We start from the raw sequence: 24,337 nt of genomic DNA, 5'->3' as shown, positions 1-24,337 counted from the left end.
AAAGTGGACGTTCCAGCTTTAACATCTACAAACTATGAACTATAAGAGAGAGAGAGGGCTTCCCTGGTGGTGCAGTGGTTAGGAATCCACCTGCCAATGCAGGGGACACAGGTTCAAGCCCTGGTTGGGGAGGATCCCACATGCTGCAGAGCAACTAAGCCCGTGCACCACAACTACTGAGCCTTTGCTCTAGACCCCGTGAGCCACAACTACTGAGCCCATGTGCCACCACTTCTGAAGCCCGCAAGCCTAGAGCCCATGCTCCGCAACAAGAGAAGCCACTGCAATGAGAAGCTCGTGCACCGCAGTGAAGAGTAGCCCCTGCTCGCTGCAACTAGAGAAAGCCCGCGTGCAGCAATGAAGACCCAACGCAGCCAAAAAATGAAAGAAAGAAAGAAATGAAGAAAGGAAGGAAGGAAAGAAAGAAAGAAAGGAAAGAAAGGAAGGAAGGAAGGAAGGAAGAAAGAAGGAAAGAAAGAAAGACAGAAAGAAAGAAATAAAGAAAGAGAGAGAGAAAGCCAGGAAGTGGAAATAGGAGCCAGGAGCTGGAAATAGCGACACTGAAAAGAACCGAGGCCTGTCATCAGAGGGTAATGCTATAGCTCATTAACACAGACAGGACAGAAGAGCAATGGCAACACCTCACTCTGAGCAACTAATGGATACAAGTTTTGGAGAGTTTTAAAACTGCTGCAGTAAGGCCCCAAAAGACTACACACAAAGCCAGCACAGCCTGGGAGGGATCTGAATCTGAGGGAAGAACTGGAGTACGCTTCCAGCCCAAGATTCTGCCAGTGATGGGTTTGGAGTAGAAGACAATTTGTGGCTATGCTACTGTCTAAATGTTGCTTCAAATGCTATCTTCTTGGTGTTTATAGGCAAAAATAGGTAGTTAATATGTAATCAGTCTGATGGCATTGTGCTATTAAAATTGCATCTTTCATAGCACTCTGCTGAATTAAATGTAGGTATCTCCCTGTCAGCCACTCTGAGGACCTCTGAAGTAGTATTCTGGGTGCCAGACCACCAAGATGGCAGCTACTCACACTTTTGGGTAGGCCTTGGCAAGCTCACCTGCCTGGAGAGGGCATGCCACAAACCCAACCTTTTTCTGAGATGGCAAACATTGCTGGTGCAACTGATTCCAGACAAGATAGGGGACCCCATTTAAGCTTACAGAAACTGATTAAAAATGAACCCAAAGGAACACACAACAAGATGATGGCACACAGCTACACATGGACTTATTTGTTTAGTTATCCCATGTCAAGGCCAAGGTTCAAACTCTAAATTTGTCAAGATTTGACCACCTAATCCTACTTATCATTAGCTAGAAGTCTGTCATTTGGCTTCTGGTCTTAATGCACTACAAAAAGATAAGAAGTAAATTTCTTGACTATTAAAAACTTCATCCTGGGACTTCTCTGGTGGCACAGTGGTTAAGAATCCGCCTGCCAATGCAGGGGACACGGGTTCGAGCCCTGGTCCGGGAAGATCCCACATGCTGCGGAGCAACTAAGCCCGTGCGCCACAACTACTGAGTCTGCGCTCTAGAGCCCATGAACCACAACTACTGAGCCTGTGTGCTGCAACTACTGAAGCCCGCATGCCTAGAGCCTGTGCTCCGCAACAAAGAGAAGCCACCACAATGAGAAGCCTGCGCACCGCAACGAAGACCCAATGCAGCCAGAAAATAAATAAATAAATAAATTAATTAAAAACAAACAAACTTCAACCTGTCTACAACTTCTGTACAAATTGTTTATGTGCAGCTCTGACTTCATTATTCAGCCTAGTCTGTAGATTTGGCCAAAACTTTGGGAACTGAAATTAATAAACTAAAAAACAAAATGTTTATCATCAGGGAAATGAAGAAAGGGGTATAGGGAAATATTTATTTGGGTTGTTATGACAACAGAACAAGCCATCACAACAACATTCTTTCTTTTTCATCTGCTAAACTTTGGCTTGACAGAGCCTTAAGAAACACTCAGTGTCCACCCTAGAGATGAAACGGAGCAGAAATGTTATTCTAAATTTGATAGATTTTTGGCTCAACTTAAAACCCTTCTGTAACTCACACGGTGTTTGCCACGGCTCCCAGCTCTTCCCTCTTGCAGCGGGCAGACGCACCCGCGGTGCTGAGCAGATGAGTCGTGCGATGGGGAGGGTGCTGGTGGCGGTGACTACAGGCTGGAAGCAGGCTAACGTCCGCCCCGCGATATCACGGGGCCACTCCCTGAGTTTGCAGCATGCCCTGTTCTCGTGCCCTGCTCTGTGGTCTTAAGAAGACTGGGGCTACAGACGGCAATCGGGAGAGGCCTGCTTCTCACTAAGCAGGGCTGGAACTCAGTGCATGTGCAGCCTGTAGAGAGCAGTGTCAGCTGATGAGGATGAAAGTACCGGCTGAACTTAGGCTGAAGGCTTTCTTAATAGACTCTGCCAGGTCAGACAGCTTGCGGCCAGCTACTTGTTTGTCATGGCCTGGCTGAAAAACATTTCAATCTCCTCTAGCTATTTTCCCGTAAATCAGAACTAGACGGAGGCCGACGCCTCCCAGAGGGGTACCCTTAGGCAGAGCGGAGGAGAGAAGGAGGGTTCTGGCTTTCTCCCTCAGCGACGTCACACCCACCATGCTTTTTGGCGGCGTTTCTGTGCTTCGATCATTAGCGAGGTCCCTGCCTCCCAGGTGAGCCAGACTTCCTGTGCGTGCTCCCTGTTAGGGGAGGGGGCACATCTGAGGGTCAGAGAGGCCCCCTCAGAAGAAGGCAGTTAAAGCTGCAAGAGGAGGTGCAGAGGGTGCCCCCAGCTGCTGAGCACAGGCTAGAGCAGAGGCCTGGGAATCCCGTGAGAGCAGATCCACAGCACGGTGTGTATTCATCTCTAACCCACATAAGGTGAAGAGGGCCATAGCGGAGCACTCACAGTGAGCTACCTCAGCATCTTACCGCCCTGAAGTGCCCACGAGTAGAATCCCTCTAAGGGAAACGCTATCTAGATGGTTTCTACTGAACCAGATCCCCCAGGAGAGGAGTGGGCCTCCGTGAGGGTGGGGAGGGGCAGATGTCTGGTTATAGGGCTGACTTTCCCTCAGTAGCGCCTTCATAGAATCCCAGAGCATTTGAGCTACAGGGGTCCCGCAGGAATTACACAGTCTACTCCCCCACTTCACAGCTGGGTAGATGACGTGGTTGTCCCCTGGGGCACTTTTTAAAAATTTATTTATTTATTTTTGGCTGCAGTTGGGTCTTCACTGCTGCAAGCGGGCTTTCTCTAGCTGTGGAGAGCGGGGGCTACTCTTCATTGCGGTGCGTGGGCTTCTCATTGCGGTGGCTTCTCTTGCTGTGGAGCACGGGCTCTAGCGTGCAGGCTCAGTAATTGTGGCACGTGGGCTCAGTAGTTGTGGCTCGCGGGCTCTAGAGCGCAGGCTCAGTAGTTGTGGCGCACGGGCTTAGTTGCTCCGCGGCATGTGGGATCTTCCCGGATCAGCGCTCGAACCCGTGTCCCCTGCATTGGCAGGTGGATTCTTAACCACTGCACCACCAGGGAAGCCCCTTGTTTTTTGGTTTTTAAAATTATTTATTTATTTATTTATTTGGCTGCGCAGGGTCTTAGTTGCGGCATGTCGGATCTTTAGTTGCGGCATGTGGGCTCTTAGTTGCGGCACGTGGGATCTTTAGTTGTGGCATGCATGCGGGATCTAGTGCCCTGACCAGGGATTGAACCCGGGCCCCCTGCCTTGGGAGTGTGGAGTCTTAACCACTGGACCACCAGGGAAGTCCCCCCTGGGGCACTTTGGAAATCACAGGATGCCTGAGGGGGATGAGTCCTGGGTCAGGAATTGGGGTGGGGGGACCTTAGTAAGTCCTGGAGTAAGATCGCTGGGAGGGCAGACACCAAGGAGCGCAGTGCCAGGAGGCCTGGGGCACCCTGGCCGCAGAGTCAGAGCATGTCCTAGCTGGGAGAGACTCCGGAGGTCACCCAGTCCACATGCCTCACTGGGGTCCCGGCTGGAAGGCTGAAGGCGGTAAGGGCGGGTGGGCCCTGGGGAGAAAAGCACAGGTGTCTAAGCGTCTTCAGGAGACAATTCTGGCCTGATCGCCAAGCACCAAGGGGGTCCTAATGGCATGTTTTTAAAAAGACTGTAGACGGACAGCCTCACAGACACTACCTCCCCCCACCCCCGGACCATGGCAGCCTGCTCCGCCTCCTCCCTTTCCCTGGAGCCAGCTGACCTTGTCTGAAGGCCGGCTCTCCCACTGACCCCTCCCTTGAGCAAAGCGACTTAACCTCCGTGTGCTTTTTCGCTTCCTACTCATAGAACCCAACTGACTGAGTTGTCAAGAGCCTGAGAGAATACAGGCCAAACCCTTAGAGGGGCCTGGCCCAGGGCAGCTTCCGGCGTTCCCTGCTCTCACGGTTGCGCTGTTGTTATTCTCATCAGCTTCGCTCATGCTGTGTTTCCTTCTCTTCCTGCCTCAGAGCTCTCAGGGCCTCCCTTTCTTTATTTTCCCACCTCTTCAGGTCCACATGGAACTAGTGTTGGGTGGAAAGATAATTTATTGGGCAAGAGAGAGAACACTCTGAGCCATTTGTAACAGGACAATCGTGGGCTGCTTCTGGGGACCACGAGACACAGGAGCCCATGAGACACCGAAGCCCTAGCAAGTCAGAGCTCCGAGGGGCCGGTCACAGACAAGCCCTTGTTTCCTAAATGAGGAGACCCGGGGCCAACAGCTGAGGGTGTTCAGGCCTCCTCCCTATCCAGGAAGACCCCTCTTGTGTGATGAGAGATGGACGTGCACGTCTGAATGTTGTAAAGGGTCTAAAGATGTAATCCAGGTATTTTATATGCACATGCATGCACAGGCACACACTAATTAGTGCACCATGGCCTGGCTCCGGACCCAAAGAAGGCACCAAAGTTACCCATGTCCCTGCCCCCGCCTCCTCCCCTACAAAAACCCCGTCTCCTCAGTGCCCCACGTCTGGCAGCTGCTGCAAAAGAAAACAGCCAGTGGGCAGTAAGGGCCCTATGGCGAGAACGGCGTGCAGCAGCTACAGCTGGCACTTTACGTTCTCGTGGGTGTTTGCTGCTTGAAGAGACTAAATCTCTCAGGGCAGAGTGCCAGGCACCATGGCAGGTGGGATGACGAGAGAAACTCCCAAGTCCCTCTAATCAGAACACTGCGGTGACTTGTCTCCTGCCAGAGCAGGAGGGGAGGGGGCTGGGAGGACCGACCAAGACCCAGGGCAGGGCAGGCTCCATTCTCAGGGATGGGGTCCCTTCACCGTCCATTGTCTCTCATTACAGCAGCTCCGTGTGAGGGGATGCCCAGAGTTCAACCTGTCAACCCAGAAATCTGTCCAGGGACAAGGTAGAGGTGGCCAAGTCCCTTCCCAGACATCTGTGTCCTAAGTACTTCCCGGTGTCCTGGTGCCCTGAGCCTCTGACACATGCCCTCTACTGCCCTGCAGGGATGCACTCGTCTTTGATGAGGCTCCCCTCCCTTTCTGTTCCCAGCTTCTCTTTCATTGTACCTTCATGAGAAAGACAGATGATACTTTCTATTCTCCTTCCCCCTGAGGAAAGCCTGGGTTAGGGCGGGGGGCCACAGGCCCTGGTGGCCACTCCTCTCGAGCCACGCCCACCTTCTCAGACATTTTCTCAGGCTGGACCCCTCCCGAGCCTAACATCTTTAAACCAGAAGCAAGCGCCTCAAGGGGCTGTTTGCCCCATCTCCACTCCTGGTGGGCCTTCTACTCCTTGCCTAGGTCTTTCTGAGATCCATCATTTTCCCCTCCCCCAAAGGAAAGCCTGAGAATTCTACAACTAAAGACGGTGGGGGAGTCGGGGATGGTAGGGCTTCCAGAGAATACAGACAGTTACTCTAGTGAGTGCCGGTGAAATCCCATCCTGGTCACGGAAGGGTTATTTCTCATCCTTAGCTTCCAGGGCCCTAACCCGGAGAACTCTCTGGTCCAAATTCCCCAGTGCCCAGGGAGCTTGGAGAGCTGCCTGGCGCCCAGCACCAGCTGCAGGCTATAGGCAGGGCCTGCTTCCTGAGCTGACAAAAGTACACAGGGAGTACAATAGCTATGACATTAAAAGTGAATAGCTGGCTCAAAGGCAGGGTGGGAGCAGCCTGGGGGTAGCCAAGTGGCTGCCGTCCAAGGAGTAGCATCATCAAGGTGACCAGATGGGCTGCGGCGGAGAGAGGGCTGGATTCCATTTCCCACCACGCCTCCTGATGGACCCCACATTCATACACTTTGTCCTTTCCGTCCTTCTTTCCCTTTTCTTCTTCCTCCCTTTTGTTTTCTAGAGTTGAGAGTCGTATTTCCTCCCCAAACCACAGTTCTCCAATTTTCGTGTTTTGGCATTTCTTCCTTCCAGATGGACTCTCAGCTGGCCTCCCTACCTCTCCTGGTCGGTTGGCCCGTCTCTAGCTGGGCCCCATATCTCAGCCCTTCCTGGAATTGCAGCCACCACTTGTGCAACTATGTCCTCAGCTCCAAAGCGAGGAAGGCTCTGATTCGGTATTTTGAAATGATGAAAATGCCAGGAATTTTTTTTTTTTCTTTTTCAAAGTTCAGAATTAACCCAAATCCCTACCTGCATCTCCTTCAGGATCTTCTTTGATTTGTGGCCTGGGCTTTGCAAATCACTGAATGTGACCACGAGGATGTGGGTGCATCCTACTGGGCAGTGAGTCTGTGTGTGTGATTTACGTTAGTACTGAGGGGAAGGGATGCCTTAGGTTCTGTCTCTGCTTTCCACCATATGGCCCTGCAGCCCTCCATGAACCGGGCCTTGCCCATCTCTGCCAGTTCCTGGCTTTCCTCTGGGCTTTCCTCTCTGCGCAGCTACACCGAGCTGCTTTGCAAGTTCCTGAAGGCGATGCTCTTGGCCTCCCGTCTCCCTGCCTTTGTACAGACAGCTCCTTTTGCCCGGAATGTGCTTTCTACTTGCTCTTCACCTTAAGACACAGGGAACTCGCCTCCTCTGGGAATGCGCACCCTCCTCGCTCTCCAGATGCTCTGCCTCTAGTCAGCCTTTACGACATGCTGCTGGGTGGTCTGTTTACTTCTCCATTCCCCCCCTGGACTGAGGCCTCTTTGAGGACAGCTCTGTGTCTCTTACGCCTCTTTCCTTAGCACATGGAAGGGTGCCCAGCACAAAGCAGAATGAGTGAAGAGTAGACCAAGTACCAGAAAAGTAGTGCACAGAAGTGCGGGCTCACCTCACTTTACACAACTGGTGTGCCTCACAAACCTCCAGCCTTAGTTGCCCACTGACTCACACCCCTTCTTCAGAGGATCTGCCTCTGCAATCCCAGGCAGTCCCCACCCTACAGATTCCAGACAGTGTGAGACGCCCGCCGCTCAAACACCTTAGTGGGAGTAGCCACGGGTGGTACCTGAGTTTGTCTGCGATGAAGATGACCCTCCTTTCCAGAAGCAGGGAGGCAAAAACACAGAGCAGGTGTCGGACGCTGAGACAGGAAAAGAGAGACTCAAAGTCCACGTGTTCGAGCCGGGAGTCCAGAGGGCGGCACAGTTCAATCACCTGCTGGGGAACAGGAGCAGCATGAGGGGGGCCAGGCCGCTCACACGCAGTGCAGACCTGGGGCTCTGCGATCTGCAGCAGGGGTGGCCCACTGCCAGTGGAAAAGGGAAAGAGAAAAAAGGAAAACAAAAGGGACTGGGAAAAGAGAGTTCGCAGGAGATTGGGGAAGGAGGTGTGTTTGGTAGGGACTCAGTCTCACAGCTGCGTGTGAGGACAGTTTGGACGGAGGCGGGGAGAGAGGACTGCAGAACAAGAGGCCCTCGGCCCAGGATGGTTGCAGACCCTCCTTGTCGATAACATATCTGGAGCCCACACAGGGAGTTCTATGACTGTTGAGGTCCTGTCCCTCGCAGTCCCACAGCAAAGCGTCTCCGTCTCACATGGGAATCACAGGCTCACGCAGAAGGACCAGCAGATGCAAGCACCTCTTTCAAGACTCACCTCCTCTAGAAGGCGATTCGTAATGAACTCAACCCCATTCCAGCCCCTTCCCAATGATGGCTCTTTCAGCTTGTATGCTTAGTGTGTGTATCTTCTCACTCTGTACTTGTTGAAATGTTCCTGAGTTCAAGTCATTACTCGTGTGCAGGTTTTTCTTTTTAAATAGCTGACTCCTTCTTGGTGAGCAGAGACTGGCTTCTACTCTCAGCACGGCACCTGCCCGGTGCTGCCCAGACAGTGGGGCTCACTAAGGTAGACACCCCCATGGCCAAGCCACCTGCGTCTGTAGGGGTGGTTTAGGATTCACCAGCAACAGGGAGACTGCTCCTCTCTGTGCTGGGAAGTTGGGTTGTTCCAGAATATCCCAGACACATCCTCATCCTTCCCCTGTTCCCAGAGGTGACCGGCTCTTCCGAGGGCCTTTAGAACTGGAGACTCAAGGCTGAATGGGATCTGCCCTCTGATATCCACAGAGTCACACACAGGGAATGGGAAGGATGAAAACAAGCTCTGGCATCAAATCCCAGCCCAGCCAAGGAAAGGGACATGCTTCAAAGTCTAGGATGAATAGAAAGTAGTACCTGAGCTTATCTTCCCTGAAAGAATCTGCTTTACACTATCAAGTGGTAGAGGTGATGCAGACCAAAAACCTAAATAGGTTCAAATATGATTTATGAAGGTAGTAGGCTAATAAGAGAAGCTAAAGATGTTCACTGCCCTGGCATAGTTCTGAGCCAGAATCCTGGGCTGGACAGACTGGACTTAGGGTGGAATTTATGATACTCTTAGAGATGGGTGATCTGGGCCAGGCTGAGGAGCAAGGGGACATCACTGAATGTGACAGCCCACTGAAAGCCAGCCCCTGGGACCACTGGGACTTGGCCACTGTCTGGGCTACTCCCCCCAGGACAGGAAAGGACTCTGATGGCTTACCTCAGTTCCTGATCCTGGCAAGAAGTTCTTGACAACAATGGTTTTGCCCAGGGCTGGGAAAGGGGCTTCCATGACGCTCCTCATGAGAGGCTGGACCAGGGCAGGAGAGATGCCTCGTCGTTTTTCCACCTCATCCAAGATCTGCAAGGGGCAGAAAAGCAGCTCAGCTATCCTGAAGTCAGGTCACCAAGGTGTAGCTCTGTTCCAGATGAAGTGGGCCTGCCACAGAGGCTGAGGAATTGTGGGGAAGCCCGTTGTCCTCATCAGGTCAAAGTCTCTTTCACCTTGTGTGTTAGGACCCCAATTCTCTCCTCTATGCAGCCACTCTTTTTCCACGTGACTCTGTAATTTCTCCCACTAAAGGGGTGAAGTACAGTTTCTTGCCCCCTTGACTTTGAAAACTGTCCTATTTGTCACACGGGTATGGCCATGTGACTTACTGGATTGATATATGCATTCTCAATGGGAAGAATAGCACCCCCAAAGAGGTAAAAATTGGTTTGGGGGTTGGTGGTGAAAAACTTAGATATTGTGAGGGTTTATAGCCTTCTAAGGTGCCATAGTACATAAACAGATATGCGATATATCTATGGAATTAAAATTTCTCTGGGTGGGGGGACTTCCCTGGTGGCACAGTGGTTAAGAATCTGCCTGCCAATGCAGGGGACACGGGTTTGAGCCCTGCTCCGGGAAAATCCCACATGTCGCGGAGCAACTAAGCCCCTGCACCACAGCTACTGAGCCTGTGCTCTAGAGCCCACGAGCCACAACTACTGAGCCCACGTGCCACAACTACTAAAGCCCGTGCGCCTAGAGCCCGTGCTCCGTAACTAGAGAAGCCACCGCAATGAGAAGCCCGCGCACTGCAACGAAGAGTAGCCCCCGTTCGCCACAACTAGAGAAAGCCCATGCACAGCAACGAAGACCCAATGCAGCCATATAAATAAATAAATAAATTAAATTAATTAAATAAATTAAAAAAAGTTTCTCTGGGGGGTAGCCATTAGGGCAACACAAACCAAAACCAATGAGATACCACTTCATACCCATTAAGATGGCTGAAATAAAACACAGGTAACAGGTATTGGTGAGGAAGTGGAGAAATTGAGACCCTCACACACTGCTGGCGGGAATGTAAACTAGTGAAGTTTTTCTTTTGAAAACAGTCTGGCAGCTCCTCAAAAAGTTAAACATAGAGTTACTATATGACCCAGCAATTCCACTCCTACGTTTTTAACAAAGAGAAATGAGAACATGTTCACATGAAAACTTGTACATGAATGTTCATAGAGCATTATTCATAGTAGCCAAAAAATGGAAATAACCTAAATGTCCATCAACTGATGAATGATAAACAAAATGTGATACTCATATAGTGGAATATTATTATTCAGCCATAAGAAGGAATAAAATACTGATACGTGCTACAACATGGATGAACCTTGAAAACACTGTGCTAAGTGAAATAAGCCAGACACAAAGGGACAAATAATGTATAATTCCACTGACATGAGATCCTAGAGTCGAATTCATAAAAGAGACAGAAAGTAGAGTAGAGTGGTGGTTGCCAGGGGCTGGGGGAGGAGGGAACAGAGAGTCAGTGTTTAATGGGTACTGAGTTTTAGTTTGAGGAGATGGAAAAGTTCTGGAGATGGACGGTGGTGACGGCTACACAGCAATGTGAATAAACATAATGCCAATCAATTGTGCACTTAACAATGGCTAAAATGGTAAATTTTATGTTATGTATATTTTAGCACAATAAAAAGACAAAAAATTAAAAAATAATTTCATGGAGGGGGAGGCAATTGAGAAAAAATATCTAAAAAGGCTGCTTAGGGGATCAATAATGAAAAAAAGGTTGAGGACCACTGCGCCAGCAGAATGAGGCAGAAGTGACAGTGTGCCGGTTCTAAGCCCAGGCCTTAGGAGGCCTGCCTTATGTGTTTCTGCTCGCCCTCTCGTGCCCCTGCCACAGCTGCGAGGAGAGCACGCATGGGACAGCTTCCTGTGTAAGGGAGGTGACAGATGTGTGAGCCAGACCCGCACCCAGACTTGCAGCCTTAAGCACAGCCCAGCCAGCCTAGATCAGCCAACCCCCAGCCTACTAGCAGGACATGAGTGAGCCCAAGGAGACCGGCGGAGCCGAACCCCAGCGGCCTGCCCCTCTGTGAGAGTAAACGATGGCTGCTTTACGCCACGGTGGTTTGTTACATAGCATTATTGTAGCAACACTTCTGCCTTTCTTCAGAGATTCTGAGAGCTGTTCTTATCCATGATTCCTCTTCCTGTACAAGGACAATTTGCCATTTTACTTATCCTTGTCCCTCACCTAGAAATAGCTTGAGATCTTGGTATCATTTAGCCAAAGCTCTGTCTATGGTTCTATGCTGAATATCTGCTGTGTGATCTTTGGCAAGTCTTCATACTACAGTCTTAAAAAATATGCTGTCACGAAACTGACATGAAGATGCAGGACTGTGCATCACACGAGTATGTGAGGATGTTTACTGGCTCTGCACCCCCTGCCCACGACATAGCAATGCAGCTTATGTGAACTCCAAAGCTGCCACTGGGTGCTGGGCTACCTCACATCAGCTGTTTACTCCTAGATTCATAAGCATTCTTACAACAACAAGGGCTCTGACCTACAGCCTTATTTCCATGTTTAAACAAACCCACGTTGAAGACTGGCATCAGCAGCAGTGCATATCTGTGCTACAGCTTGTAAATGACTGACTTTAATGTACAATGACTACCACTTCACGTGGAGTGGAGGTAAGACCATGACTCAGATTACACTGATAACATTAATCACCTCAGACTTGCATACAAGTTCTACTGTGGCAAGAGGTCACACTACATCAGTATAATTCAGGCTTCCTCTGAGTTCAGGAGGAGGGTGGGCAGGAGGGAGACTTTTGTTTCGGAATGCTTTTAGGGAGTGCTGCTTACATCCGTGGACAGCAGATGTAGGACTTCAATTCTCTAAAAGAAAGCTCAGACTGAAATACGTGCTCAAGAAGGATTTAAAAGAAATTTATGGAGGGACTTCCCTAGCGGTCCAGTGGTTAAGACTCCAGGCTTCTACTGCAGGGGGCATGGGTTCGATCCCTGGTTGGGGAACTAAGATCTGCATGCTCTGTGGTGTGGCCAAAAAAAAAAATTTATGGATTATATATTCACATCTGGTTGACACAGGAAAAAAACGTTGAATTATACCTAACTTTTGAGATTGGCATCATATAGCATAGTAATTATCTCCTACACGCCATTCTGGAATACTGGGGTGGGTTAGCCAATTCACCACGGCAATTCCTACGTCTTGATATATTGGCTCATTTTCCAAAATGAAGGACCAAATTATACTAAGATTTTGATAGAGCAGTCTTGCAATAACAAATCTTGCACACACACAACAGATATACACACACGACACATATATACAACACATAATGTGACAAAAGATAATGCTTAAGAGAAGGAAAGTAAAACGTATGGAACATTCTGGGGAGATCCTCTGTCCCTCCCATCCTCAACTGCAATGACTTTGACCTTCTCCCCTCCCCCACTTTCTGGGCCACAACCTTCATCAACTCATTTCCTGTCCCAAAGATTAGAGAATAGATGAGGCTCAAGGAAGGGAGGAGGAAGAAGTGGGAAGGAAAACGGGTGGGGGAATAAGAGGATAAAAGTCACGGGAGTTAGGGTGTCTCCTGTGTCCTCCTGGGCCCTGCCCTGCATTCCCTCCCTCCCTTTTCTGAGGCCCAAGTCCTCACCTTCGAAAAGAGGCTGAAGCATCCCAGGCGGCTCACGATGCAATAAACTTCAGGGAGACGCTTTCCTTTGCCACCAGGCTTTTTGGAGTGAAACACAAGGAAATCATGAGTGTTACCAATCTCAGGGGAGGAAAGACCCCAAATGTTTTTAACATGGTGCCTATTGTTTCCATACACCATAGCTTTTGAAAATCAGTGAGGTAAGCAGTTACCAATACCCCGTCTTATAGGTGAAAGCACTTCTGGTTACGTAGACATATTTTTTAATTCTCCCAAAGGGACCAAATCAAGAGTGCTGTGCACATAGCAGGTGCTCAATATGGCCTATAGAACCATAAAATAAGGAATCTTAACTTGTTTACCCATATCACTGTAATTCCTCCCAAGGAAATTATTTATTCTTTATCATTATTATAATAATTCCAAATGAGAAATCATTTCTGAAAATCCTTTTTGGAAACTGACTTTTAATTTTCAAAACAAAAAAGGAAAACAATCTCAACACTTAAACTCTAAAGTAATTATATCAACAAAATTTATTATCCCACTTAACTTTTTCAACTATTACCCATACTTTTTTTTAAAATTTATTTATTTATTTTTGGCTGTGTTGGGTTTTCGTTTCTGTGAGGGCTTTCTCTAGTTGTGGCAAGTGGGGGCCACTCTTCATCACGGTGCATGGGCCTCTCACTTTCGTGGCCTCTCTTGTTGTGGAGCACAGGCTCCAGACGCGCAGGCTCAGTAGTTGTGGCTCACGGGCTTAGTTGCTCCGCGGCATGTGGGATCTTCCCAGACCAGGGCTCGAACCCGTGTCCCCTGCATTGGCAGGCAGATTCTCAACCACTGCGCCACCAGGGAAGCCCCTTATCCATACTTTTTATTCACTAATTACTAAACAGCCACTATGTGCCATGCATTATTCTTGACTATATTAGCCTATTTATAAAAAGACTAAAATATACTCTCGGTGGAAAATGATTTGCCACTACAGAAGATTGTCCCCAAAATCGGCCTCAAAAAGACCCGTTCTTAAACGTTTTGGCATAATCATTTCATTGAAATAAGTTTCTGACTTTTAAAGGTTAATGTTCTGAAGGAGACACTTAAATTATTTGCGTCATAAACAATAAAGCCATCCTTCTTCTGCCCTAACAACTATTATGAATGTTCTCTGTAAGCTCTCAAAGTCTGTTTAGCACACTTTATTAGAAAGGACATTTGGCGTGAGGAGAGAAAGGTCATTTATTTGGCAGGGAAAACAATGGAGAAAGTATTTTCTTTCCAAAGGAGACAGACAGTGTTCCCATCTACCAGTAAGACTCACGTGGACCCCCAAATATTCCTCCCTGTTTTTAACTGCCCCGGTGAACTTGCTACACCTCCTGCCCCTTCTCGTGTGGCACGTGGTGAATGAGACCGCAGGAAGCCAGCGCCGGCTCCGAACAGAGCTCTTGCTGCCTGAGAGCAGGACGTACTGACCAGCAGTCTTCGGCAGTAACCGAACCTCCTGCTCCCATCTTCTCCAGTTAAGACAAACGAGAATGTTTCACTGTGGTTGGGAAAACGAAAGTGCGTTACAAAGCAAAACCAAACCAAAGTCACATCGCGTTGAGCAACCAGGGGACATTCTGGAGGAGGCTGTCTGGCTTGTCCATCTCTGGGCTGGGGCTCCGGTCACCTACAGCTTTGGAGTCTGTGTCAGGGACAGGGAGATCTAAAGTGTCGCTGCGTCCTGAGAGGAAGCGAGGAATTTTCTTTTCACCCTGAGCCCTCATATAATCCTATCACCTGGGCCATCCCATTGCATGCACACGGCAGTCATTATCTGAGCCCGGGAGTGAGGTGGCATCTGCTGATCTAGGGATGTGCCTCAGCGACGGAGCAGTGGAAGGGTAGGACACTTCTGTGCCCCTCTCGGAACTGCCCCTTGTGCGGCTCTGCTAGGCACCGTCTGTGCAGGCCAGCCTGAGGCCTGGACCGTCCCTAAAGACTGCTGGGCCAACTTCAAGGAACTTAGTATCCCTCAAACACTTAGGATTTGGAGCCTCCTGAGTTTGGTCAGCTACTGAAACATCTGATAAAAAAATATTGGTCTCCAACAACATGGGTTAAAGCAGAAATGTAAACTTATCACAATCCGAGTAACAGCTGGATGGGCTACTGAAGAAATGTTTCCAGAGCACTGGACAAGTATTAGTGACGGGCAATGTTTTCCTAGGCTATGAATTACCTTATTGCCCATCACGTCAGCTTGTGAAACACATTCCCAGGTGGAGCGGGAGGTCTGGGAATCTGCATACTTAGCAAGGTGATTCTTGTCTTCAGGCAAGTTTTAAAAACACCTGTGGAGGAAATTGCTACACTCGGGCCCACCAGGATCACTTAACAGTAGGACCGACTTATGGGGTCTACCATCTATGACCCCCTCTAGTTCTTGCTTTAGTCTCTGCAGGAGGGGAATGGGATGCCAGCTCATACCTGGTAAACTGCTGGACAGGAGTCCAGTCCTTGGCGTCAGGGAAACAGAACTGGGGGATAGCCTTCAGCTGGTCCTCAGCTTCTCTCATGAACTTGAAAGACCTTTCCAACTGCAGGGAGAAGGGCGAGAGAAGATGGGAGAATAAACCGCAGCACTGGAGAGTGAGGCAGATGCCTGGCAAGAGCACATCTCCCACCTTCCTGAAGTCATGACTGCCACCTTAATCTCCACCTTGAGGAGGGTTTGCAGCTCAGTCTGCTTGGGGCTTTTTGTCCCCAGGGCAGTTCCAACTATAATCTTATGGGGGAAGTGAGGAGAAAAAAAAGTGTGCTTTAGAGAAATGTTCTCTATGCAGAACATTCTGGAATGCAAGTATTTTAATCAATAAGGAAATGCTGTCATAGCAATCCCTTCCAAATCGGAGACTCATGAATCTGCAAGGCAGAGCCTCAAATCCAGTCTTCTGACCTCTGGGCCCAGGCAAATGCGCCCCTCCTTGATCTAGGCAAAGATGTTTTACAACACTTTTTAGTGACTACGTCCAGCTAAATTATATTATATGGTGAAATTTAACTCATTTCAGGAAGTCTTTGAATGTCAGAACTAAAGGAAAACTAGACATCATCCGGCCTGATCTTTTTATTTTAGAGATAAGAAAATAAGTCCCGGGAAGTTAAGTGATTTGTCCATGATCACACAGCTAGTATGGAATCTAGTAAAGAATCAAAATGATCTTAATCTCTAGTCTGTCTGTCTTTCTTTCTCTCTCTGATTTATCTGACATATCACAGACTGGATGAATATCATCTCATTTCAAAACGGAATGAATCAATAAAGTCTGATCTAGAGATGATATTTAAAGCCATGAGTCTGCTTGTTCTGTGTCTGAACAGGTAATCTGTGCTAAAAAAAAAGCACCCCATTCTGGGGAATCTGTTGGACAGCAATGCACATGTAATTAACCATACTGTACTGTACACCTGGAGATGTTGGGACGGTGAATTTTATGTTATGTGTGTTTTTTTGTCTCAGTTGAAAAACAAAGGCACTCTAGGTATAAGTTTGGGATACAAAAAGGAATAGTTTATAATTAGCACAGTTAGCTTATAAATTGGTACTTCTAACGTGTTGGGAAGAATTGTTGGCTTTTGTTGTGTTGTTGATGATAGGTTTACACTTGTTAAATTTCCTTTATAAACAGTTAAAGAAAAATAAATTATGCTAAAATTATCTTCAGTCATTTGAAATATCAGATATTTGAAGTGAGTGGAGTATGAATTTCTAAAGTTACAAAATTGTAATGTCTAACCTAAATTCTTACTATAATATTTTCCATAATTTCTTATTTTGTTTCTCATAGTTTGCCATTGGCCTCCACCTTAAACCAGGCTGGCAGAGAGTTTCTGGCATCTGCAGGCCAACAGAACCTTTGACTCCTTCACAGAGGATCTACAAGCCTTCCCAAGGCCATGAAACGTCAGAGAAAAGAGGTCTCTGAAGGGAGCATCCAAAGGAATAGAGCACCGGGCTGATGGCTTTCAATTTGAAAACTCACTTCTAGTATGATTCCCCTTAGGCTAGATCAAATTTAACTAAAGCTGCTACCACTGTTAATGGTTGAGACAACTATCAATGAGTGAAACACAGTCACCATATGTAGACTGAAAGCCAGTCATTAATTGTCCTTTAGTTTTTCTTCTTCAGAATAAATAGTCACTCTTCCTTTTCTGTATAATTGTTCTCTCTTCCATCCATGACTCAGAGGATTCCAAATGGTCCTGGAACAGTCTTTGAGTTGATAATTCACTAGCTCAGACTGTTGCCAAAGCAATAATTTTTGATTACCCTTGGACAGTCTTGCAGAGAAGCAAATACCAGCTGGGTGTAGTTGTTGGAAGGGGTCATTAATCATCACAGAGTGAAGGACCCCAAACTATAAATAATACAAAAGGAAGGAACAATGACATTTCTCCACAGTGGAAACAGCATTAGAGAACTGAAGCGTAGGCCTTGTAGGGAAATGAGTTCTAGCGCTTTTCAATGTGGCCCAGTCACCATTTGGATGCACCCACCCTCAGACCACATGCACGATACCCATAAATATGTGTATATACACATGTGCTTACACACACTGTCATCAATGTATGAGTTATCAACCCGTATGTGCACATACACACTCTTACATGCACAGGAGCACATTTATAGGAAGTGGCACATAGAGATCTCTCTTACAAATACAACCAATCACAGATGGCTGGAAAACAGCCTGACCTCCATGAGTTGTCATAAAGATAACTGCAAGATATCAAGCATTTTAATGGAATACGGCAGGCATGATCTCTAGTGCGCAAATATGGAGTGTAAACCTTGATTAAAGTGGCTATAGGGGTGGAGGATAAAACTCATGAAAAAGTGTTAAAAATGAGGAGGCAGAAGGAGAAAAGGGGCCTTCTGACAGAGGGAGCAAGTGAAGGAAAGGAGATATAAAGTAGCCTGGCATGCAAAAATGCATATAAAGAATGATCAGCGTAACATTAAAAATATATATCTAAAGAAATACTGGCAGCAAGATACATTTCCAACAGAAAGAGAGTGGTTAAATAGATTAGGGTAGGGGCTTCCCTGGTGGCACAGTGGTTAAGAATCCGCCTGCCAATGCAGGGAACACGGGTTCGAGCCCTGGTCTGGGAAGATCCCACATGCCACGGAGCAACTAAGCCCGTGCGCCACAACTACTGAGACTGAGCTCTAGAGCCCGTGAGCCACAACTACTGAGCCCGCGCGCCTAGAGCCCGTGCTCCGCAACAAGAGAAGCCACTGCAATGAGAAGCCCGCGCACCGCAACAAAGAGTAGCCCCCGCTCGCCGCAACTAGAGAAAGTCTGCGCGCAGCAACGAAGACCCAATGCAACCAAAAATAAATAAATAAATAAATTTATTAAAAAAAAAATAGATTAGGGTATACCCACATAATGCAGCATTATGTAATCTCAAAAATGATGTTTTAGAATTTGTATTAAATATGTTTATAAACAATGACAGGTTTATAAAACATGGAACGGAAATTACACAATGTGTGATCTCAGTTTTGTAAGAAAATTATACTATGAGAAAAGACTGAAAGAAAACACAATGAAATGCTAACAGTGATGATCTCTGTGGGATTAGAGATGACTTTTTTCTTTATACATTTCTGGATTAGTCCCCCTTTCAACAGTGACTATGCAACTTTCCACTCAAAAAAAGTTTTAATGTGATGTCTAGGAGTCTGGAGATTCCATGTTGGAAACTCAAGCATTCAATAGTTAGGTTGATTCATTAATTCATTCACAAATTAACGCTTTTATTCCTGGAACACTGGTTAAGTATTGCTATATGTATAACATTGTGCTGCGCCCCAAAGGAAGTAAATAAAATAATAGGACAGTCCTTCATGCGTTGGTGCACGTGTGGTTCTCAACTAAATATGGGCACACCCATAGCACTGGGGTTTTCAGAGGATCAGACTTGGAGCTCAGATAGAGGAAGTGGAATAAGTGCCGGTGTGGAGGGCTGGTGCCTGTGGTTTATTTCAGTTATACACATTTCCATCCTAAACTCCAAGCAGAGCACTTGACTGCTGTGCTGGAACCCAGTGTGCAGGACAGAAGGAAGGCTGGCCCGAGAAAGGAGGAGAGGGACGGCTGGAACCTAGGTCTTGGTAGATGCTGGGATTATGCTTGGGTGGTGGCAGCAAAGGGAGGCCCTGATGGGACTAGGACATGAGCGCCCTCCCCTGGTCCTGTCTCTGAGCACCTGCACTGTATGAATTGTACAGAGACTGTCACATTGTACCTCGTGAGTCCTCGTGGGCTTATCTCATGCCCTCCTATCAGAGTGTAAGCTCCCTGAGGACAGGAAACGCATTTTGCTCATCTTTGTAATGCCCTGGGGCCAAGCAGAAAACAGCTGGAATGTAAAAGGGTCTCAGTAAATTCTGGCTGAACTGAATTAGAATGTGGTGGAAGCTCTTTATTACTGATGTCAAAGGCTAAGAATAATTTATATATTCTAGGCCATGTCATTTTCGGCTTTATTGAGCGCCGTTTCATTTTAGGAGCCATGATTTAATATATGGTAAAGCCACATCCACATAGCCATGACCCATGTGAGAACAGAACAGGATTCTCGTGCACACGCACATACGGAGGCACACAGGGCACGTAGGGGTGTGCAGCATGGACACAAACATGACACTCCTTAGGGAGAGTTGTGCGGTTGATGGAAAGAAGCTTCTAGGACAGGTTGGGAAGAGACGTGGCTGGATAAGGAGACGGGGAGGATGAAGAGGATAGTACCGTCAGCACAGTGACCACAGGAAGGGGGTAAGCATTTCTGTCCCTGCTTTGAGTCTTGACTCTCACACCTCCTCGGACCTCCCAAATTCTCCAGCAGCAGTTTTTTTCATTTGATATACCTTAATTAGGACCCATTTTTGAAATTCTAGACACTGAATGTTCCTTGGGCTCCTGTACCTCCCTGAAACCGTGAGTCCCAGTAAGATTTTGTCAAGAATGCTGCAGTCCCTGGCAGGCCACAGAGGCCTGGCCCACCCTGTACCTTCAGAGGGAACTGCTGGGTGAGTTCGGGCACACAGGCAGCCCCGGCCTGCTTCTTGTGCAAAGACACGACCACAAAGTACTCGAAGAGCTGCCTCTCCTGGTACTCGATGAGCTCCCGATCCAGTGATGGGTATCTTGGAGCCTGCTTCAGGCGTGACTTCACATTGACCAGGCGCTGGCTGTGGGCTGGAGAGGGAGGAGACAGAGAGAGAGAGAGAGAGAGAGAGAGAGAAGGAGAGAGAGGGAGGGAGGGAGGGAGAGAACGCCTGAAAATGACTCACTCCCAATATGGAATTGCAAAGAGCTGCAACACGTTGTGTAATTCCTAGCTCAAAGAACTTCTTCTAATCCTAAAAGAGTGTGTCCGCATTTAACAAATTAGTACAAAGCTCTTTATTTGGGATTCTTGCCAGAGTTCTAGTTGGAGCAGCACCCGCCGGGCCACCAGGCTAATCGGGGTGCAGGAGCCTGGAATGTGGGATCTGCTGTCTGGACTTGGGGCAGTGGCTTGAGTGACCCTTGGGTTCCTCTGTCAGATGGGGTGGGGACTCCTCCCTTCACTCACTTCCTTCATCTTTCAGTTTGGGGGATGTGACAAAATCCAGACCCTAGAGCTTTCGGAGCTGGGAGCTTTGAAAACATTCCGTGTGGCTCAACTGGCAGCGACCTGACTAACTCAGGAACCCCATCTGCCTTCTCTCCTGCCACCATTCTGTGCAATGGAAGTGACTGGCTTCACTCCAGAGGTGGGAGCAGGCGGGCGCTGGAGGCAAATGAGGCAGGGCCACTGAGAAGACGGGTCCCCATCACCTCACTGAGCAGCCCTGGACTATGGCTTTCTTTGGCTTCCCCCTAGGGTCTGAAAAGTGGTGGAAAACTCACTAAAGCCTAGACCGAGATCACCAAATTTAGATCCACAGGGACCAATAATTTCAGCGACTTCATTTGACAGATGAGGAACTAGAGGCCCTGGATCTCAAGTGATTTCCTCCAGATCACAGAGCCATTTTAACACGAGTAGGGCAAGAGCCCCAGGTCTCTGGAGTCCCAGGCCAGCACACTGTACCTTACACAGGTGTGAAAAACACCTATGACATAACGGAAAGGCGCAGGAACGGGGTGTCACTGCAGTGGTAGCCTCCCTGGATCTCTAGAACGGAGCTGTAGGCTCAGGGACCGAACAGGCCCACTCTGGCCAGGCTCAGCCTTTCACGCCTTGCCCAACAAGCTCATGCAAGGCCACTGTGTCCCGTCGCTCACACTGAACAGGAAGGGCCACCTTCACAGCTTCCCAGCCACCTGCACGCGCCCTGCACGGCAACTGCTCTTCTCACCTTTCAGCTTCTCCTCGGTGTCACTGTCAGACTCACTGTTCTCATCTGTCACTAGACAAGAAAACACAACAACAAAAGGAAGAAAGTTGCAAGTGTGGGTTTTTCCAATGCAGGAAACTTATTATATGTGGTAGCACAAATCCAAGGCTTCTAGTTCAGAGGGGCTGTTTTCTTTTTGTCTATTTAAATGTAATGAACAAACTATGTCTTTGTCCAACTATATGTGTTTCCAAATTAATTTGGCTTTAGTTCAGATGGTACCTATATAAGTACAGCAAAAGATACTGGCCCCTTTAATGTATATGAAGCAAAGAAGGCTGCTCCCACGGCGAGGTCAGAGCACGCAGCCCTAGGCTGACCTGATGGATACACAGGGAGACAGGATGGTGGGGGACATTTCCAAAGCCCCCAGCTTGTTCTCCTCCTTGCTGAGTCAACCCCAAACAACAGGAAGCCACTTCTAGGAAGATTCTGTTTTCAGATTCTTGGGGGAGAAGGGATGGTGGCGGGGCCCTACCTTTTCCTGAGTTGCTCTCCGTGGACTGGGACAGCCTCTTCACCCGTTTCTTTCCTCTCCGGGCCTCATAAATGGCATTGATTCGCAACACCAGCTGCCAGACACGGGGAGAAGAAGAGCCGGTGTGAGCACCCTCTTCCCCGTGGCAGCTGGGATTCCTTCGCTGCCCATATTGTCTTTCAGGAGGGCGGCGGGCCAGGGAAAGGGGGTGGGGCGAGACACTTCCCACTGGCCCGCCGGCGTCTTTCAATCATTCCTCTGGGCCAGATAGAAGCATGACTGTCAAGAACACTAAAGGACGCTGCCAGCCTCACTGATGTATGGGCGGGTGTCATCTGAGTATGCTAACGCAGCCAGCTGAGACAGAGGGAGACGATTTCACTGGCTAAATGGTGTGATGGCTGTTTCCCCTCCGATAGTGCAATGTCACTGTGGTTCGGGAAGGAGCTTTTGCCCCCAAAGCAAAACAAGAAAAGAAAGAGACAGAAAAAAAAAAAATGTTCCCAGGCAGGGCCCCTTTCATGGGAACCATGCCAAAGAGTGTCTGAGCAGCAGGAAGGGAGCAGGGATTGCGGTGGCTCTTGAGTCCGAGCTCAGGATGGCGCGGAGGAGTGCCGTGCACCGGGCACACTGTCCTTCCTGCAGAGGACACACTGGCTGCAGACTTGCTGAGGCCTTTCATGACCTCTCTGGTGCTCAGAAGCCGAGCTGCTCAGCAGACACCTTAGTAAGCAGCACATCCTCCAGACTGACTATAGCAGAACCGTCTGGTGATTGAGGCCCTGGGTCACTTCCCCTCAGGCTTTACGGCACCACCTGCAACTTTCAAGGGAAGAAGCTTCCTGGACTTCCCTGGTGGCACATTGGTTAAGAATCCGCCTGCCAACACAGGGGACACGGGTTCGATACCTGGTCCGGGAAGATCCCACATGCCGTGGAGCAACTAAGCCCGTGCGCCACAACTACTGAGCCTGTGCTCTAGAGCCCACGAGCCACAACTACTGAAGCCCATGCACCTAGAGGCCGTGCTCCGCAACAAGAGAAGCCACCGCAATGAGAAGCCCGCGCACCGCAACCAAGAGTAGCCCCTGCTCAACGCAACTAGAGAAAGCCTGCGCACAGCAACGAAGACCCAACACAGCCAAAAATAAATTAAAAAAAAAAAAGAGTAGAAACTTCCTGGGTTCCACCTGGTTGGGAGAAAGGGAAGTCTACCCATGCATAATCGACACAAACCAACTAGTGACTTTAAAGGGGAGCTGTCTGTAAGTTGCTGCCTTGAAAAGTTTAAAATTCTTTCATACATTGGGAAGAAAAGGAGGAGATGTGCTATGGTAAACTGGGTGATGGGTACCCGTCAGGGACAGTTGCCAATACCCACCTCTGCCCTCTACTCCTAGGACCCCCTCCTTAAAGTAGTTCACCAGCTCCTCTCTACAAGCACTGGCCCACTAGAGAGGAGGGGGCTTATTCTCAAGGTCTCCTTGTGGCCGGCCTGGGTTCTGTCCCCCCAGCTCTGCAGACTCTTACTGACACTGCCCTGCCGTAGCCTCGGACATCTGCGCCCTCTGGCTCCTGACGGGCAGCCCAGCCCTGGCCTTGCCAGCTCTCTGTGTGAACTCCTCTTCCCTAACCGTGAACCTGACCCGAATGAGGCCTCTGCCTTCACCCCCAAATCCCTGCCATGTGGCAGCTCTTTATATTTGCTCTCACGAACCAGCCGTCTCCTTGAGAGCTCACACCCGTGAATTGGCCTTCTTTTCTTTTCCCGCATGTTCTAACTAGTGGGATGTAACACTAACCCCATTTCCCATGGAAGAAGACACCGTATCAACAGTATTATTCACGACGACCAAGAAGTGAAAACAACCCAAATGTCAACTGATGGATGAATGGATAAACACAATATAGTATGTACACACGATGGATGGAATATTATTCAGCCTTAAAAAGGAAGGAGATTCTGACACATGCTCCAACGTGAATGAACCTTGAGGATTTCATGCTAAGTGAAATAAGTCACAAAAGGACAAATATTGTATGACACCACTTATACAAGGTACCTAGAGTAGTCGAATTCGTAGAGACAGAAAGTAGCACGGTGGTTGCCAGGGGCTGGGGGGAGGGGGGAATGGGGAGGAGGTGTTTAATAGGTGCAGCGTTTCAGTTTGGGGAGATGAAAAAGTTCTGGAGATGGATGATGGTGACGGTTGCAGAGCAATGTGAATGTGAATGCCGCTGAACTATACATTTTAAAATGGTCAAAACGGTAAGTTTTATGTATATTTTATCACGATTTTAAAAATACAGGTAAATAAACAAATGAGTTGCTAGGTCAAATTGTTTTTGGAGAGAAGGAAATTTTTAAACCTATTCAAAATCTCCCCCCAAAATATCCAAAAATTAACTAGAAAGAAGACATTTACAATATAGTTAACATCCTTCCATGTGTTTAAATAAAATGAACACTAGACTGTAAGCTCCATGCAGGCAGGAATTTTTGTCACTTTTGTTTACTGCTGTCACAGTACCTGTATGGGATGGAGCAGGGCCTGGCACACAGTAGATACTCAATAAATATTTGTTGATTATTAATTTGTTGAATGAATACTGAGCATCTCCTATGTGCAAGGGATTTTGCTAGGAGCTGTGAGGGATAAAAGGGTATATGGGACATGGCACAC

The 24,337-nt window shown here is 48.3% G+C and overlaps 1 protein-coding gene across 2 annotated transcripts in view; it reads right to left on the bottom strand.

The window, feature by feature from the left end:
* The window catches only part of DENND2A (DENN domain containing 2A), a 100,771-nt gene that overhangs the window by 15,738 nt on the left and 60,696 nt on the right, over positions 1–24,337 (bottom strand). The window contains exons 6-13 of one of the 2 annotated variants that reach the window (XM_059933221.1): positions 21,654–21,747; positions 21,137–21,187; positions 19,801–19,988; positions 15,202–15,311; positions 14,203–14,272; positions 12,724–12,801; positions 8,945–9,085; positions 7,422–7,573 (exon numbers count right to left, since the gene is read on the bottom strand). In XM_059933221.1, coding sequence (XP_059789204.1) covers positions 7,422–7,573; positions 8,945–9,085; positions 12,724–12,801; positions 14,203–14,272; positions 15,202–15,311; positions 19,801–19,988; positions 21,137–21,187; positions 21,654–21,747 — 884 coding nt within the window. The remainder of the gene's footprint in view (positions 1–7,421; positions 7,574–8,944; positions 9,086–12,723; positions 12,802–14,202; positions 14,273–15,201; positions 15,312–19,800; positions 19,989–21,136; positions 21,188–21,653; positions 21,748–24,337) is intronic. The other variant, XM_059933220.1, reaches the window with a different exon arrangement.

Source organism: Balaenoptera ricei, chromosome 9 (genome assembly GCF_028023285.1).
Source record: "Balaenoptera ricei isolate mBalRic1 chromosome 9, mBalRic1.hap2, whole genome shotgun sequence".
NCBI classification, from domain to species: Eukaryota; Metazoa; Chordata; class Mammalia; order Artiodactyla; family Balaenopteridae; genus Balaenoptera; species Balaenoptera ricei.
This window is presented reverse-complemented; position numbering and strand designations above follow the sequence as displayed.